Source organism: Cryptotermes secundus, unplaced genomic scaffold (assembly GCF_002891405.2).
Source record: "Cryptotermes secundus unplaced genomic scaffold, Csec_1.0 scaffold39, whole genome shotgun sequence".
Lineage (NCBI taxonomy): Eukaryota > Metazoa > Arthropoda > Insecta > Blattodea > Kalotermitidae > Cryptotermes > Cryptotermes secundus.
The window spans coordinates 728,812-743,264 of NW_019723904.1; the positions used below are offsets into that span (position 1 = coordinate 728,812).

General features: G+C 40.7%; 1 protein-coding gene across 3 annotated transcripts in view; it reads right to left on the bottom strand.

Annotated features, from left to right (window-relative positions):
• Window positions 1-14,453, bottom strand: part of LOC111861915 (E3 ubiquitin-protein ligase TRIM9) — a 422,827-nt gene that overhangs the window by 43,808 nt on the left and 364,566 nt on the right. For all 3 annotated transcript variants that reach the window (XM_023846878.2, XM_023846877.2, XM_033750502.1), the window contains exons 3-4: window positions 9,074-9,307; window positions 2,843-2,999 (exon numbers count right to left, since the gene is read on the bottom strand). In XM_023846878.2, coding sequence (XP_023702646.1) covers window positions 2,843-2,999; window positions 9,074-9,307 — 391 coding nt within the window. The remainder of the gene's footprint in view (window positions 1-2,842; window positions 3,000-9,073; window positions 9,308-14,453) is intronic.

A 14,453-nucleotide genomic window follows, 5' to 3' on the forward strand; every position in this document is an offset into this window, starting at 1 on the left:
ATACTGTTCCCTACTGAATGACCAGGACAGGTTATGTGCCACTCAAATGGGACAATGTAGTGTAAGGATGTAAGATAAGATGTGTTAAATGGAAGTTTCCCTTCTTATTAGTTATTTGAAATTTTACACAAAATGTTTTCAATCATTTTAAAGGGAGAAGTATTGCAAGTATACAAAAGGTGAAACAATTAAGTAACCTGAACTGTATTAGGTAAGCACCTGAACATGCATGCAGTTTCTCCAGCTCATCAAAAATACAAGGGTGGTATTCTTCTCAAACATATTATATTAAAAATACATTGCTGTAATAATGTACAGAATGCATGAACTCCTGTGCAATATTTACATTTATCTTACCACATTCTCTGCAAAACATCAGAGATTACAGTCTCATCCATTTTTTGCACTGGAGCGAATCTTGTTCAAAGGTTAAAAGAATAACAAACAAAATGATGACAAGATAAGGCAAAAGGGGGGGGGGGTAATGTAATGCTATCCCTGTAACAGGCCCTGAAGGCCCATAGGGTTGTGAGACGTGAAGGCTCACACATTTTCTTTGGACAATAGGCTCACAGATGACGGTAAGATCAGACTTATGCGCCAGCCGCCCTTTACCTCCCAGGAAGATTCCTGGCACTCATTTCTATTACAGCCTGAGTCGACCCCAGGGCAATAGTGCGGCTGGAAGGATTAGGTAAATTGATACAATCCACCTCATCGGGGCTCAAACCCGCGACCTTCCAGCTTGTAGCACAGTCAGCAGGATGTATTTCTTGGATGGGATAAGAAAAACTGCTGCAACATGTCAGTGGAAAAGCTTGTGGTATGAAACCATTTGGGATACCACAGGAAAGGTTGGAAGATATTATTAAAATGTAACCTAAGGGAAACACTTTGTAGACTCATAATGTAAAATAAATTGAATTAGCACTAAAGATAATCCAATGGCAGCCTTATGTGACAATGGAACGAACTTTTTGGCTCCATAAAAACGAGAGATTTCTTTAATAATCAGCTAGTTATTAAGCAAAGATGAAGCTAAAAGTCAGCCTGTGCCCAATCTCCACACAATGGAGGCATCTAGGGGAGTGAAAGAAAGGATACACATATTCTTAACCTTGGTACTGGATGGATGTAAGTGGTTAGATTGCACACTGGCCATTTTCCTCACAGGCAGGGGCCACCAGTTACTGATTAGCAGCTCTGGACACAGCAGTAAAAAGAACATCACCCTTTGCTGGGAACGAAACTCATGTTGTACATAGTACAGCAGGTCTAGACACTGTGGAAAAAAGGGGAATGCCCCTCCTTGTTGGGAATAAAATTCCAGTTGTACAGCCTGTGGCCAATTATTTTACTGATTGAGCTATACTGATTCTTTAGAGTGAGTACAAGTATATACACTTACTGTAAACACCAAGGGCAAAAACATCAAATGGTTTATACATATTCAGCAACAATTCATCATGTGTGTACGTGTATGCTAAAAGTTATAAATCTGAAGTTTATTTTGTGCAGGATTAAGTAGACTCATCTTCAAGATGTCACCATATGCATTACAGGAATCGTTGAGTTACAAATATTTGTACATACCTTGAATGTTAAGTTGTTATCCACTTTAATAACTAATTATTTGGTCATATAAACCTAAATTCATACATATCAACCAGTCACCATTCCTGGGAACTAGTTGCAGTGGTAGCATATAACGTCTAAAATTTGCATAAGGTTCTCAGTCACTCTGATGCACTACATCCTTGTAGAACAGTGTCCTTCTACCTTGTCATCATCCAACTATTAACTGTGTTCTCCTTAACTCTTAACTTACATATATGGTCAGTTAGGGCCTTAAGTTACAACTATACATGAACCCCCTATGTCCTTTAAAACATTTCTATATTCAAAATTTCCCAAAATACTCAGCATGAAAGGGGTAAGAAATTCCACATACAGTATGGAAGGCAGTGCAAGCATTCAAGTAAATATAAAAAACTTTCCTTGTTCAGTTTCGTTGAATCTGTGCTCCACTTCATCACAATAGTGCTGTTTACTACTACACTTATATGTAACTGGTTCATCCTCTGGAGAATTATATGCATCTGATGGAATCCTGTCATGTTGAATCAAAAGAGATAACCATTTTTGTCCACCACACACACAGAGTCTCTTCAGTCATGTGCTACTTTTATGATCACGACTACTACGCTGCTGGTGATGCAGTCTGGCAATGAACAGATTGCACAAATGTCACCACTTACTGTTATGTATATCATTATGGAGCTCAAATCTAACTTCACCACGATCTTCACCCATGCCTCTGTCTGCCTTATGATATTATTTCTCTAAATGCATAAACACTGAAATGTAACAGTGAGAAGACGCTTGCTGGTGATACTATATAGGCACATGGCATACCACTCGCTGGTCTTGTACATGAGAGAAAAATGCAGAATATGGTAACAGATGGTGCTGCTAACATTCACTGTTGGCCATAAGTGAGCACTGAAGAGAAGCTCTAGGAAGCATCCGAATTTGCAGACAGGTTGGAAGTGCGGTAATGAGAAAGACGCCCAATAAGAACATATCTGTAGGCTGTTGGCCCAATTCTTCATAACTGTGGCCCATTTAGAACCATATGATTCAACCCTGAAGATGGAGGCAGGATGTACTTCCAAAATGTTGGTAGCTGCCCAAAAGATCACACAGTGCCGCAACCACAAAACTTCAATTTTGGGCACAGTCTATATTTTACCAACCTATTCATATTAAATCAACTAGTGTACAACATCACAAATTAAAACAAACCAGACATCATAATAAAGCATCTTAAAATTCCACTTACGTTTCATCTGTATGAAGTTAAGTTGCTCAATGGCCCTCAACACAGACTTGTCCTCCAATGTGAGATCAAATTCATGTGATATTCTTGGTGATGTGACAACATCTTTGTGCCAGGTGATGTCCACATTAGCGACCCTTGTTATGAGCATGGACCCAACCTGCCAATAGAAATTACAATGATATTATTTCCACTATCAGAACACATTTACTTTTGTATATATGTTTAGCTGAGGTCACCTATCCTAAGAATTTGTCCAAGTCCGAGTCCTTGTATAACATTTCATAACAAATTTACTTCTAGAGTGAGGAGTTGTCAGCCCTACGCCCAACTCCAAAGCTAGAGGACCACGCATCGTCGACTGTCAGCGACTGCATTTTGAATATACTCGCAGCTACTGGAATCTGTCTCCTTCTTCCGCAATCCGAGGATGCGCCATGCTGCGGTGACAAAGGACACACTTAACAACTGTTTCAATAATTAAACTGTATATATATCTTAATGGAATCAGTGAACACGACTAAATACTCATATTTCTCAGATGTATTTAAAATTCCAGTTGTTGTGGAAAGAAAGGATTAAATGTTTTCATTAACATCTAATTTTGTGCATGGGTCAAAGTTCAAGAAGATCAGTAGGCATGGACTTAAATGAAGTCTCTGACAGAAGAAACCAGTCTAAACAATATTTTATAGAAGTGGTTACAATTAGGTAGACCCATGGCAAGTTTAAAATAACCTGCTGCCTCCATCTTCAGAGTACTCTTCTATCCTGATGAGGTAGTAGATACATCCGAAACGTCGGTACCTATCTACCAGATTACAAAGCTTCACGTCCTGTACGACAATATTTTGACATTATCACCACGAGAACATAAAACCTCACATACAAAAGTTCGTTTTTATTCTGAGGGCCAAAAGAGCCTGACACATTCATCTGTGGAAAAGTGTTCACTTAGTAAGCATTCATATTCCTCCAAAGCTATGCTCCTAAGGGGAAACAACGGAGCATTGTTTGGGACTACATTTCGCAGTTATGATCAGTCTGGTCAGTTCCCTCACAGTATCAGCGAAGGTGGCTTTATCTTCAAACACGGGGTCAGTAGGTCAATGGACGAACTGCGCAGCCCGCATTACAGGTCGCTGCCCTTAGTAGTGTTAACAAGCTTTGACGTTATATCATGACATGATATGAAACTTGTGTTACAGCAGGCCAAGTGAGGAGGAGGGATTGTGTGGTAAGCCAATGCTGTTCGCTCATGGAAACGATTATATGATCCTCAGGTGATTTATAAATATGTACGTACGTTATTTGAGTATGGCGTACGTTATGTTGTTCTCGCTCTGTAGAAATTGTCACATACTGACATAGATAACAATTCTATGCTTGAAAAAATGTAATATGAAAGATGGCTGTACATAACTAAATTCAATGTTAGAATGGAGAAAGGAGGGAATGAGATAAAGGTATGAAAGGCACTGAGGAAAATAAATAAAAAATGAGGGGGGGATGAAAGATGACAATACGAAATAAATTATACCCCGTTGAATTTCAACTGGCTTCTCAACTAGTATAACTTATAACCATTTGTATGTTATGTACGAAATATGGTCCTTAGAAAACTGTGCTCTTCTGAATTTATTTGGCCAATGAAGGAAACCGCCCCTACTGCCTCTTACCAACTCAGGCTGTTTGGAGTTAGAACTTTATGGATTGCATCCTGTTGTGTATTCACTAGTTACATGGACTGGACCGTCAGCACAACATAAAGAAAGATAACTTCAATGTGAAGACAAAACAGATGCTGTGGTCTCTTTTATTTGTTTATTGTAAGCAGGTGTATGCTACATGTTTCGACCTATACTTAGATGTATTCGTTAAAAATCACAGCTGCAATACATTGTACAATATGGATCCATATTAGGGCAACTAAACTCAAGTAACTTAGTTTATGATTTTTTTATGGAATTTGCCTGATGATGACCTAAGTAAAGGTCGAAACATGTAGCATACACCTACTTACAATAAACGAGTAAGAGGCAACAAACCATATATTTTCTCTCCGCCTTGAAAATATTCTTTCTTCTGCTGTGTTGACTGTCCAATTGACATAAATATTTGGAGTTAGTTCAATAATTTGATTTGAAATAATAATGGGTCTTACCGATAAAAATTGTTTATTTTTATTCAATCAACATGGGAAGCCCTCACAAGCTTAGGATACCAGCTGTGTAAGAATAGCAAATGTGTAGCAAATTCAACAATCTAGTATGTGACAGGGTACATATGGATATATTCCCAAAGTACTTTTTCGTGTTCAAGATATGCAAAGCGGATAACCCCTTGATTTTCGTCTACTTTTTTCCATCAACACAATATTTGGCCCTTATTACGGGGGTTTGATGCAATGATAAATTCGGAGAGGAGATATATTAAAGAAATAAATGCAGGGACACTGGGGAACACAAAAAATACAGGTTATATCAGATTTGGTTCCAGCTTTGATTTCAAAGTGTCCAGTCTAATGTTATCAAATTCTCTGCGTTTGTTCTGAAGCTAATGGCATCACTTCTATGAAATGCGAACTGACAGGTGAGCGAGGACCCGACAAAGCTCCAAGTTAATGCATCTGTATTAATCCCAATTATGATAGGCACGGCTCAGTATAAACAAAAATATTACTAATTGGGAATTGATCCATGGTCATCCGAAAAACAAAGCTGTAACCACGAATTATTACCGACAGATATGGGATGCCATTTTTTAATTCAATGATCAAAGGGGTGGGGGCTTCAACCACGTCATGCAGAAAAAAAAAAGAGTAGGTATTCAATGTTAATCGCAATTGGCAGTGTCTCCCCAAACTGTTTATAGCTAAACATCCCTAACGTAGAGAACAAGACACCAAGCGTAGCATGTAATTGAAAATAAACAATCTCTTATTGTTCCTCTGGTTACATACCTTTGTGGGATTCAGCCCCTAATATAAACAAGCCTTCTTTCCCGTTAAAAATAACGCATGGACCTACATAGTTTCATGCAGAATAATCAGGCATATAACATAATAATAATCCCATAATCCTCAAATTCATATTCTATAAATATTTTTAAGGCAGCTTATATAAAATTGTATAAAAATCCGGTAAAAGAAACGTTGATTAAAATACGCGACAGATCGCGCATTGTAACGTTGATGTAGACTCAGCCTGTATTGATAGTCACGTAAGACAAAGACAGTCTTCTTACTGTGGTTATAGATCCACTAATTTCATATTACATATCTTTTCAGCTATTACATAAAATTAAACATAAAATTATATGGAATTATCGTACAATTTTGAGCAGACATGAAACGAAATATTCTGGCGCCTGAGGAAACTCTCTACCTAAAGCCATGGATTTCATTTTTTACTGTTAAATGACGCTATCGGTAATTGAGACCCATAAAGCGTAAAATGAGTGGACGATGGAATGAATGTGGAAGTGGTCATATTCTAACTTAAGGTACAATACCGGAAGCTTCCTGGATATACTGAGGTAAACCATGAAAACACTCAGGATAACCCGTGCTCCGGCCGAGATTCCAGCATTGCTTCAGCCGATGTGCCCAGTAAACTCCATGGATCAGTCCTACAGAAACTACTAGTCGCTCATCTAGACAAAAAAATATACAGTCCTATATGAAATCCGAGGATTCATTACCGTGTTCACAAGAGACCGCCTCATCCTGAGCCAGATGAATCTAGTCTACATCTTTATAACTACTACCTATACCTATGATTTCAGCACCCTGGGGCAAAATTTGTAAATAGATACTCGTTTTAAATATAGGATAGTAAGTAAAGTAAAGCTATCCCTGTACCAGGCCGTGAAGGCCCATAGGGTTGTGAGACTTTGAGGGGCCCACATTATCTAGACAATCGGCTCAAAGATGGCGGTAAGGTTGTCAGCCTTACGCGCCGGCCGCGCTTTACTCCCCAGGAAAATTCTTTAATTAATTGCTGGTACTCATTTCTGTTAGAGGCTGAGTGAACACCGGGGCCATAGTGCGGCTGGAAGGATTAGGTCAGTTGAAAAAATCCAATGACCTCATCGTGACTTGAACCCGCGACCTTCCGGCTTGTAGCATAGTGCCTCAACCAACTACGCTACCGCGTGCAAGATAGTGGATTCATAAATTTCAATTAATGATTAAGAATGTTTTATGAGCCAAAAGTAAGACAGTAGCAAATGATGTAACTGTTAAATCGAACAAAAGTCATGATTTTAGTTAATCTACATTTTGGGAGCCGCTTCAATTAGGCGCCTTAGGCGAATACCTTAATTAGCTGAAAATCTGCCGAACAGTGCATGAAGAAATTCAGAAGCCTAGGAGGTGACCCTGCCAATGACATACCATAGAGAGCTACACAAAAATACTCTGGCGTATTTACGCCATGCGAGAGCTGCTGAGCCGCGGAGGTGTGTGGGCGCGGTGATTGCGCAACAGTAAGGAAAGCGGTGTTTCCGTGCCGTGCCGTGCCGTGCCGTGCCGAGCAGCACCGAGTTGGCTGCTATGCAACGTTGCGGTAAACATTCCTTTTCAATAATATAAGCTGTTTTCTGTAGGCGGTCGGTGCGGAGGCTATATAACGAGATTGCTGGAATAATCAAGGCAATAACCTGTGTGGAGGCGGGGTCGAATACATCCACCGTGACCCTGCGAGTCGTAGGAAACGACGAAAAGGGAAGTCTCAAATCTGATACGGTAAAATATGGTCGCCGAAAAAAGACAAACCTTTCTTCTCATCAGAGAGGGCGCCCCACGAAAACAAGACCGTAACTGTCAAACAGTAATAAATATCTGGTCATGGGCCCCAAATGGGGCTCGACACCAAGACTTCCTGACTGACTGACCGTCAGTCACAATCTGACTTCGACTTAACCAAAGCAGTGTTTTAGAGTATTTCAGAGTGTTCAAGTATTTGAGTGTTTAAGTTCTCGGCGGAAGATAGCCACGGGAAGTTCGTCGTGTGAAGACTTGGCGTGTGATTAGGAGACTTTAATTATGTGTAATATTTGGAGTGATTTGTGATACGTGTCTCCTATACTGTAGGAAGAATACAACTTACAAGCATGTGAACATAAAGTGCATTGGAAAATATCTAGATCTAAGACGGGCGAAGCATTTGCACAACCCTGGAGTAACTGGTGATTTCTACAGGTCAACTGTTACTGTTAGTATAAGGAAATACGGATGGTCCGGAAAGCCTGTACATGTAATTCGGAGGGAGATATTACAAACGCATAGATAAATTCAGTGAAGAAACCCGCTGGAAAGCGAAAATATTATTAGGCTGTAGACATTAAGATTGGGATATTTGGGTTTTGGACTGTGAGAATCTTGGGTTCAAATCCCTTCATAAAGAAGGGCCATCCTACGATTTTTGTGATTTTGTTCAGTCTCTCTACAAAATATTAGAATAATGCTTCGCGATCAATGCTATTTTATCCAATGGGCAAACTTGATACCTTCCCAGGGCCGTCTGATTTTAAGGACACCGACCACATGAGTACCACCACCATGTCTTTAACATTCGCCGGAGAATTTCGAAATATTTTAAGAATGCATTTGCGCAGCAATTTCCCAATAATCACGGAATTATTAGCATTTGAGTAGGCGTCTCTACTCTTCATGTTCTTTGCGGTTATATTAGTACAAATTAATTTTGTATTGGTATCACATGAGACAGCCGGGATAGCTCAATCGGCACAGCAACGGCCGGGATTCGATTGCTGGCAGAGGCAAAAGATTCTTCCTCTACAGCGTCCAGAACTGATCTGAGGCCCAACCAATAGGTAACTGGGGCTCCTTACCTGGGGCGGGAAGCAAAGCGGCCGGAGCGTGTAGCTGGTCAATCATTTCTAGGTCAAGAATAGTGGAGTTATATATCCACTTTTCCATACATCTTCATAGCTTGATGCTTAATGAATTAAGCACAGGGTCTTAGCCTTTACTAGTATTAAACTGTAAGGTATTTTCCTTAAAAGTAACGAGAGAGGGCCAAAGATTATGCTACGTCCAAGGCCCGTCATTATCTTAAAGCAATTCTGCTCACAGAGGCCCTAACTTCTTTATGTATCCTCTACAGTTCATCACTCACAGTCATTCGATTCTATACGAGATATCGAGTTGAAAAGCGGGCTATATCGATGGGTTGCGAGGGTGCATCGTGTGTAACAGCAGACACTTACCTGCAGGAAAGCAGCGGAATCTGTCTCCTTGAGTGCCTCTATGCAGAACTGAAGCAGACCTGTTGTGTGCTGGAGCTTGCAGGTGCAGGTGGACACCTGGTCCTTCAGGGTTCTCAGCTTCATCTCCTTGTTCTGCCTGATGAAGTCCAACAGTTCCTGCTTGCGTCTGTGGATCGCCTCTATCAGGGCGTCGCACTGTGTGGACACCTGAGTCTCGAAGTCCGAGCAGTTCTCCTGAAGACAACGAACATCTCGTAAATCTCGCTGCTCTAACGCGTTATCACTGACTACCACACGCGACACTATAATTGCAGCAAGCGTCACTGGACCAGTTCCGGAAACCATATTTTAAAACCAGAAAGTTTTAACGAGAGACTTTCTTCGGAACTATTGCCTATCGCACGTTCAGAAAGCATTACACGTCAACACACACAGCGACATTGGTCGTACGGAAAAATGTCGTACGATCTTTTTGCCGTACGACCTCCTTTTCACACTAGAGCGACAAAATACATTTCTTTGCTCTCCGACTGCCGTACGGTAGATGTCGCATGTCGTCACGTATGAAAGCTAACACTACACTTTATATTCTACTACTTGATGCGACATGAGCCGTAGGGACGTCGTACGACCGATGTCGCTGTGTGTGTTCCTAGCCTTATGGCTATAAACTCAGACTTCCCGTTTGTCTCTTCACACTGGCCTGTGTAGTTACGTTTCTTCTATACAGTGACAGTGAAAGCAGTTTCGTAATTCACTGATGCGAACATAAGCTTATGTACGGATATATTATCATGCCGTGGTTACTTCTGTTGTGCACATATGTTTGGTGTATGCTTTTGGAGTCTTGGTTTCTTTCCTTTGTGCTGTGTGTAGTTGTTCTGGTTGTTTAGTGTAGTGGTAAAGGTAAAACTACCCTGTAACAGGTCTTGTAACAGCGTAGAACGCGATATCTCTACTGTCGTAGGAGCTGATCACCATACTATTTGACCATAACCCACCGCAGGAAGAGAACTGTTTAACAGATTAGTTGAGCATAGAAATCGACAGGAGGAAGACAAAGAGAAGTAAGAAGGAGAAGAAGTCAGAAGTGAAGATTTTACTTTATGTGGTGCAGTTGCAGTAACCTTTAGGGTGTTATCATTGTTCGTAGTTACGGAGTCTTATAGTTACAGTAAGATTGTGTTACAATTAATTGTAGTTCCGCCTGTGAATATGCAGTAAATCGATTCATCCAATCTGGAACCTATTAATTACAGCAGTGTTCAAATTAATTTTGACAAAATGAAAAAAAAATATTAAATTTTGACATTTGTTTATTCTAAGCCTTCAAGTACGAACAAATCTCTCACATAATTTTTGTAATAAATGTGTCCCCATTTCGCTAAAATGACTTCCTGGACACGTTTTGGCATTGACTCCACCAGCTCAGAGCAAATGTTTTTCACTCCACTTTCGTTGAACCACACTCTTACCACGTTCGCTACCACGCGTTCAGCTGAACAGTCCATTTTACCTAGACGTTTGTTCAGTACGTTCCACAAATTTTCGATTTGGTTCATGTCTGGAGAATTACCAGGCTAGTCGAGCATGTTGATTTTGTTTTCGTGAATGAACTTCTTCACTGATTTTGAGTTGTGGCATGGCGCAAAGTCGCGTTGAAATGTCCCTTTACAATTTGCAAACGTCTGCAGGAAAGGTAAAACTATACTTTTGAGGATTTTGATGCACTTTAATGAATCCATCATGCCGTCAACTGGAACTAGACTCCCAGGACACTTGCACTGAAAAAAAAAATCCAAAATATTTTTAGAAGGTATTTCACAGTCTGCTGAAGATACTCCGCTCTCACTGGTTCATCACTGTTTCGTCTTACAATACTAGCTCTGCAACTCTGAACAAAAAAAGTGTGATTCTCCACTGAAAGTCACCTTCTTCCAGTCATCAGTCCACGATCTATACTTATTTGCCAATGCCAACCGTTTCTGCTTCATAGCAGGTGTCAACAATTGCTTTTTGATTGGTTTTCTTGATTTCCGCCCAACTTCAAGAAGCTACGCCCTACAGTTGAAGCATCAATATCAATCCCTGACATCAATGAATCTCATCGAAGGTCCTTACTTGTCATTGTTGGATGTAACCGCCTGTTTCTCAATAGAAGCTGATTAGTATGAGGAGTGGTTCTTCTTTTTTTTTCGCATTTTCCTTTTCTGTTTGGAGAAAGTGATGCGGAATCCTTGTATGCACAAATAATTCTTGACACACTCGATTTTCTCATACGAACAAGAGAGGCAATGTCCCTCACAGTCATTGATGGGTGTTCATTAAAAGCAACGTCCTTTCCGTTCATCGTCTTGTAACGACTCTCCCCTTCTTGGAACTTTCATGCCATTCGAACACACTTGTTCTCGATAAACTTTCTACAACGTAAGCGCTTTTCAACATTTCGAACGTTTCAGTAGCCGTTTTCTTTAATTTTACACAAAACCTAATCGTTGCTCTTTGCTCCATTTTGAAACCTTCGACACGACGAAAAAACTAATTTCACCAAAACAACTGTACACCTCATATGCGTCAACCAAACAAGTTGAAACTTGCACATCATATAAACAAACGTTTTCTGTAACTAGTCTCTTTCGTTCTCAATAGATGGCATTAGTAGTATTACTGTAATAGCGTCAGATGGGGAACTTTATTGTCACACTGTGTATACACCTGATGATGGCCAGTTAGCCCGAAATGTGCAACGTAAAATAATTAATGCCGGTCACGGTAGCCGAACGGTCTAAGGCATGTACTGTCTTCGCTCGCTTGGAAGCCGGGATCGTGGGTTCGAATCCCACTCAGGGCATGGATGTTTAGTTTGTGTGTGTGCGTTTTTCTGTGTTTGTGTACAGGTAGAGGCCTTGCGACGAGCTGATCAACCGCCCAAGGAGTCCTACCGAATGTGTAAGATCTAGAAAAACCGAAGTGAACGGAGAAGTTAAGTTCATGGAGATAGACCTAGGCCCACTGGGGCTGTAGTGCCAAGGAAAAAAAAAACACACATTTGATTCACACGCTCTCTCACAGAAGTCTGGCCAGGTTATGATCCGTATTATCCATGACAGGTCTCCCAGTAGGCCTAGTAATCAGAGCTTGCCAATGTTAGTATACAGCGTATGCCTGTGACGAGTAGTAAGTCGGGAATCGAACCCCTAAACTTTGGAATACAGGTGAACATTAAATCGGAGTATACTGTGGATGAAAGGCAAGAGCCAAAGATTACGCTACGCTGAATTTTAGTCTGTGTTTGACTTGCTCAGTACGTTGCCAGTCCCGGATTACTAATGCAGCTGAACGGGCTTCAAACCAATTAAGCAGTTAATCAGTTGAGTAAGAGAAAACATCAGTTGCCGTACAAACACAATTAGTTGTAACGAGAAAGGATGACATTGGTGAAATTACAGTACAATGGATACATCACGGATCAATAAAGGTGTCGAGTTAATTAAATACCACAGAGGATCTGTGGTCGGTTCATGCCAAAATTCCAAATAAGACAAGATTATTCAGGCGTAGTGTCGCTTCCTCTGTAAGTAAGTAAGGAATATTACAAAAAAGATAACAGGTCTCTAGAAGAAGTAACATCCTATTTTCCTTCGATATGACACGTACCGCATAGAAAACGTCTCAAATTCTTCTATTGTTACCTGTGTATTCGTTGCCATGGCAACGTTTTTACCGAGCCGTTGCCTAGTAACAATAAAGTGGAATATACATACAGGCACAAAGATTGATGGAAGGGATTTATCAAGTTAGCCGTGTAGATTGGCTCAGGGACCATATATACTCGTACGTATAAAGTTTAAGAAAGATTGGTTCGGGTATTCAAAAGTTATCGGGAGGGGATGGGGGAATTCACAGACACACAAACATGCACAGACAGCATGGTGATCTCAACGCATACTTTTAATGTCTCAAAATAAGGAAACTTGGCTAAAAATGGCTACAACACATCTTAATAACCCTGAATGTCAGCATGATATTCGTATAGCGTAAAATACGTTTCTTACAACGTTAACAGCTGATATTACAATACCATGGCATGAGCCTATAGTAACACATTGTAATCATCAACAACAGCCACCAGGGCTATATCCAATTTTGACCCACTCCGACTCCATATTTATCATAGAGTCATCTCTTCCTCGAGCTCCCACCATCTCTAGGCAGCTCCAGCTGAGCGGCAGGCATTTTCAACGTGTGATCCCCCAGTCCATTCTACGAAGCTCAGCTCTTTCACAGATGCTACGCACTTAAAAAGGTTTACTCTGATTTCTTCATCGCTTCTACGAACTAAAAGTGTTTACTTTACCAACAATATCAAGAATCTCGTCTCAGCTGTTTCTGTTCGTCCGGGTTTCACAGCCTGAAGTGTGTGCGTTAATTAAGGGCAATTAAAAAAAAGCCGATAGCAGTGGTCGCGCGGTCTAACGCAGTGTTTCTCTACCGCCGGGCCCTCGTCTTATAAAAAACAGAATTTACCGGGCCGCGGTCTCGCAAAGGTTGAGAACCACTGGGCTAATGGGAGCAGCAAGTGGGACCAGGGCAGCCAGTAGCATCATTTGTGCCCGAGAAACGAAGTCCCAATAACGCAAGAAGATCACACGCATGTTAGCCCTTGATACAGTTTGCAACAGTAATTAGTCGAAGCACAGAACAAACACAGGACAATGAACAGACTACATCAAACAAACAAACAAACAAACAAACAAACAAACAAAACGTTTGTTCATGAAGATATAACGCGGACTGAACCTGTCCAGTGTCGAAGTCGGTTATAAAATCTGAATACAAGAAATTCCTAGAAGGAAATAGGAGAGTGGGAAGACCAAGATTAAGATGAGAAGAATGTGTGTGGCAGGACATAAGAATTTTGGGTGTAAAGAACTGGAGGAATGTAGCATCGAATGGAGAAGAATGGCGAGCAATCCTGAGGAAGGCCAGGGCTCAAAAAGGGCTGTCGTGCCAGTGATGATGATGATGACAAGAAATTCCCAAACAGAGGAAGAGGAAGTGGAAGTGAGTGGAGTGGTCAGTGAGAGACGAGATCAACACAGCGTTGCAAAATTAGAGAAAAATGTGTAATCAGTAGTGGAGAAACGTGTAAACGAACATAGCTCGTCGCCAGACAGCCGAGAAGATGCAAATATGACAAAAATTACGTCACCTCTGATTTTAGGAGAAACTTCAAAACAGAATATAAGAATTCCATCTTACCAGCATCAAAGGAAACGTGGAAATGACAAAACGAAGCAACATCGTGAATCAGAGACACTAAATAGGACTCTTAAAGTATAGTCAAAACAGCACAACTGCTCACTCTTGAGTTACTGCA